General features: G+C 39.5%; 1 protein-coding gene across 1 annotated transcript in view; it reads left to right on the top strand.

Moving 5' to 3' along the window:
- LOC102026589 (vomeronasal type-2 receptor 116-like) overlaps positions 1 to 2,869 on the top strand; it is a 6,166-nt gene extending 3,297 nt beyond the window's left edge. The window contains exon 4 of the mRNA XM_005414814.2: positions 1,941 to 2,869. Within this exon, the coding sequence (XP_005414871.1) occupies positions 1,941 to 2,869 (929 nt within the window). The remainder of the gene's footprint in view (positions 1 to 1,940) is intronic.
- Positions 2,870 to 3,438: the final 569 nt, after the last annotated feature.

Raw genomic sequence — 3,438 nt, 5'->3', positions numbered from 1 at the left:
TTAAATATAATTCTGGTAACAAAAAGTGACAACTCTGTCCATGAGGTCAACTTTTTTGAAGATAGCAGTATGTAATTTAGCAACCAGTGTAAATATCTACCATTTTGTCATGAGGTCATGTTTCATTTTTGTTGTTTTTGTGTTGTTTTGATTTTGTCTTCATTGTTGTTTTGTCAGTTTTTAAATTTTTGAAATAAAAAGATAAAAAAGTGACAACTCTTAGTACAGTTGATTAGGTAGAAAGCAAAGAATTGAAAGGCTGTACATCCTGAGAAATTTGATCATTAGTGTAGTTATATAACAATCTTTCCATATGCAAGTATAAGGAATTTCACATCAGTGTGTGCCTAGAAATCTCTAAATACATGGGAAAATTTAGCAAAACAGTCTGAAGAAAAATAAAATGTCTCCATACTATGAATATCTCTATAGTACCACATCTATTAGCAAATGGGAACCCAGTGTGTAATATTTCACTACAAATTTTTCTTGATTAATACTATTAACAGTGAAATTTATAAGCATTCAACAACATACTAGTACTGACCTCATTCTTTCAGAGAAAAGGGAAAGTGGAAAATCAATTCATTTTAACACAGGAACTAAATCGTATTACTCATAGCTGAAAATGCACTTAGAAGAAACCAAGTTTACAGTCCACTTTCCTTTTCAAACTAAATTCACATTTTCTATTTCAAACTGAGGTATGTGCTTCAGGGGCGGTATACCATGAGAAAACTCAGTTTATAAAATATAATGTAATGCACTAGCTCCTGGGAGAAGAAAAACTGCTAATAAATGGAAGCAATATAATAAAGCTGTACATCACTATACAACCTACAAAGAAACAACGAGAGTATTTCTTACCAAAGGAGTAGGAGAAAAGTCTGTAACTCCCCCTGCTCCAAAGGATGGTATTTGTGGTATCCTATAGCTCACCTTACAATTTGTGGTCCACTTTAGAAAACAGGAATGAGATCAGGACTTTCTGTATCATACTTCTGCCAGACATTACACTCTACATCACGGTCAGTGCAATGAAGAAAACACAGAAAAAAAAAATATATTAGAAAGGGAGAAACAGAAATCATAGGATTTTCCAGTGATATTAATTTTTAAGCATAAAATACATGAAAATGGAATACAACACTATGATAAAAAAAACCCTGTTTCCACACCTCAGTCATAAGGCACTCATGGATGAAATTTTGAAAATTGAATTTTGCAACATTTAAGATCATTAAATATGTAGTGATATATCCTGTAATGGTTTTGAAAATTATAAGAATTAAGCTATTGAAATACTCCTTTGACAATAAAAATTAAATAAGTGGTTACATAAAGCACATTCATAGATGGAGAGGCTCTCTAATGGAACTACTTGACATTCAATATGTTTCTTCACATGCATTTCCCTGGGACTGAGCAAGTTATGTTGACTTCCTCATATGAAGTTGTTCACTGACTATCTGGGGAATCATTCATAAAGGTTTGATTTAGATCACATAAGTGAAGTAAGTAATAAAGGTTGAAAAATGCCAGACATAAAAGGAGAATAAATAGTAAATGTTATTATTCGGGAGTTATTCTCTATATACTGTTCTTTAATTTTGTGTCTAGAAAGAAATGGAAAAGTGAGATGGGATGCTGCATGCCTGAAATCCAGACTCTGAGAGGCTGAGGCAGGAGGATTTTAAGTCAGAACACAGAAGAATGTTTTAACGACAGTCTTTCTCAAAATAATAAAATTTAAAAGGGCTGCAAATATATCTCAGTGCAAAGTTTCTGAGTTCAATCCCACATAAAGAAAAACAAAGAGAAAGATTAAACATGAAAATATTAAGTGACAATTTAGCTCTAGCAACTCTAATGAGTTTCAGGGGATGGGTCTGTAAAACAAACAATAAAGCTAAGCAAATGACAATTTTAATTTTTGCTAGATATGGAGCAGTGTGTGAAGTGTCCAGATCATCAGTATGCCAACACTCAGAGAAACCACTGCCTGCAAAAAGCTGTGACTTTTCTGGCTTATGAAGACCCCTTGGGTAAGGCTCTGGCTGGCACAGCCCTGAGTCTCACTGTCCTCACAGCTGCTGTCCTTGGGCTCTTTGTGAAGCACCGAGACACTCCCATCGTCAAGGCCAACAACCGGGCTCTCAGCTACACCCTGCTCATCTCCCTCACCTGCTGCTTCCTCTGCTCCTTGCTCTTCATTGGCCGGCCCAGCACAGCCACCTGCATCCTGCAGCAGACCACATTTGGAGTCGTGTTCACTGTGGCTGTTTCCTCTGTCTTGGCCAAAACCATTACTGTGGTGCTGGCCTTTAAGGTCACTGCTCCGGGCAGAAGGATGAGGCAGTTGCTGGTATCAGGGGCTCCTAACTCCATCATCCCCATCTGCTCCCTCATCCAACTCACTCTCTGTGGAGTCTGGATGGGGACAAATCCACCCTACATTGACACAGACGCTCACTCTGAACATGGCCACATCATCATCGTGTGCAACAAGGGCTCCCTCACTGCCTTCTACTGTGTGCTGGGATACCTGGGCTCCCTGGCCCTGCTGAGCTTCACCGTGGCTTTCCTGGCCAGGAACCTGCCCGACACGTTCAATGAAGCCAAGTTCCTGACGTTCAGCATGCTGGTGTTCTGCAGTGTGTGGGTCACCTTCCTCCCCGTGTACCACAGCACCAAGGGGAAGGTCATGGTGGCCATGGAGGTCTTCTCCATCTTGGCCTCCAGTGCGGGGCTGCTGGGCTGCATCTTTGCCCCCAAGTGCTACATTATTTTGTTAAAGCCTGAGAGAAATTCTCTTACAGGGATTAGGGACAAACCAAATTCCGTCAGAAAGGAGCCTTCTTATCATTAAATATATGTTTTCTAATATGCACTAAGGACCTGAATTCAAAGCTGAACCATATGTGAAGTCAGATGCTATAGTGTGACAGGTGGGTGGACAGAGGATTAAAGGCAAAAAAGGGTGAGTAGAGATCACGGATCCATCGATGGGACAAAAGAGTGAAGGAGAATGAGGGAGGAAACATTAAAACAAACTGGAGACTTAGTTTATTCTTTCTTGCTGTTCAGATGTTTCCAATATATTCCATCAAAAGCTCAATACAGTTGAAATACAAAATACAATACTTTGTCACTACCCTCACCTGAAATTTATGGAAATAAAATTGCCCCCCTCTGGGCTGGGGATTTAGCTCAGCGGCAAAAGCGCCTGCCTGGCAATCACAAGGTCGTGAGTTCAGTTCCCGGTACCAGAGAAAAACCAAAAAAAAAAATTAAAAATAAATAAAAATAAAAATTGCCCCCCTTTATATACCCTCAGCTGTGCACAGCCCCAGCTCCTGCTATGACTGACCCACCTGCTTAAAGAAATTCGTATTCACCTGGGCTTTTAGCTTCCTTTCCTGTGTCTCCATTTCTATA

This window comes from Chinchilla lanigera, unplaced genomic scaffold (assembly GCF_000276665.1).
Source record: "Chinchilla lanigera isolate Chin_1 unplaced genomic scaffold, ChiLan1.0 scaffold00199, whole genome shotgun sequence".
NCBI lineage: Eukaryota > Metazoa > Chordata > Mammalia > Rodentia > Chinchillidae > Chinchilla > Chinchilla lanigera.
The sequence above is the reverse complement of the archived record's forward strand: the minus strand, read 5'-3'. Positions and strand labels throughout refer to the sequence as shown.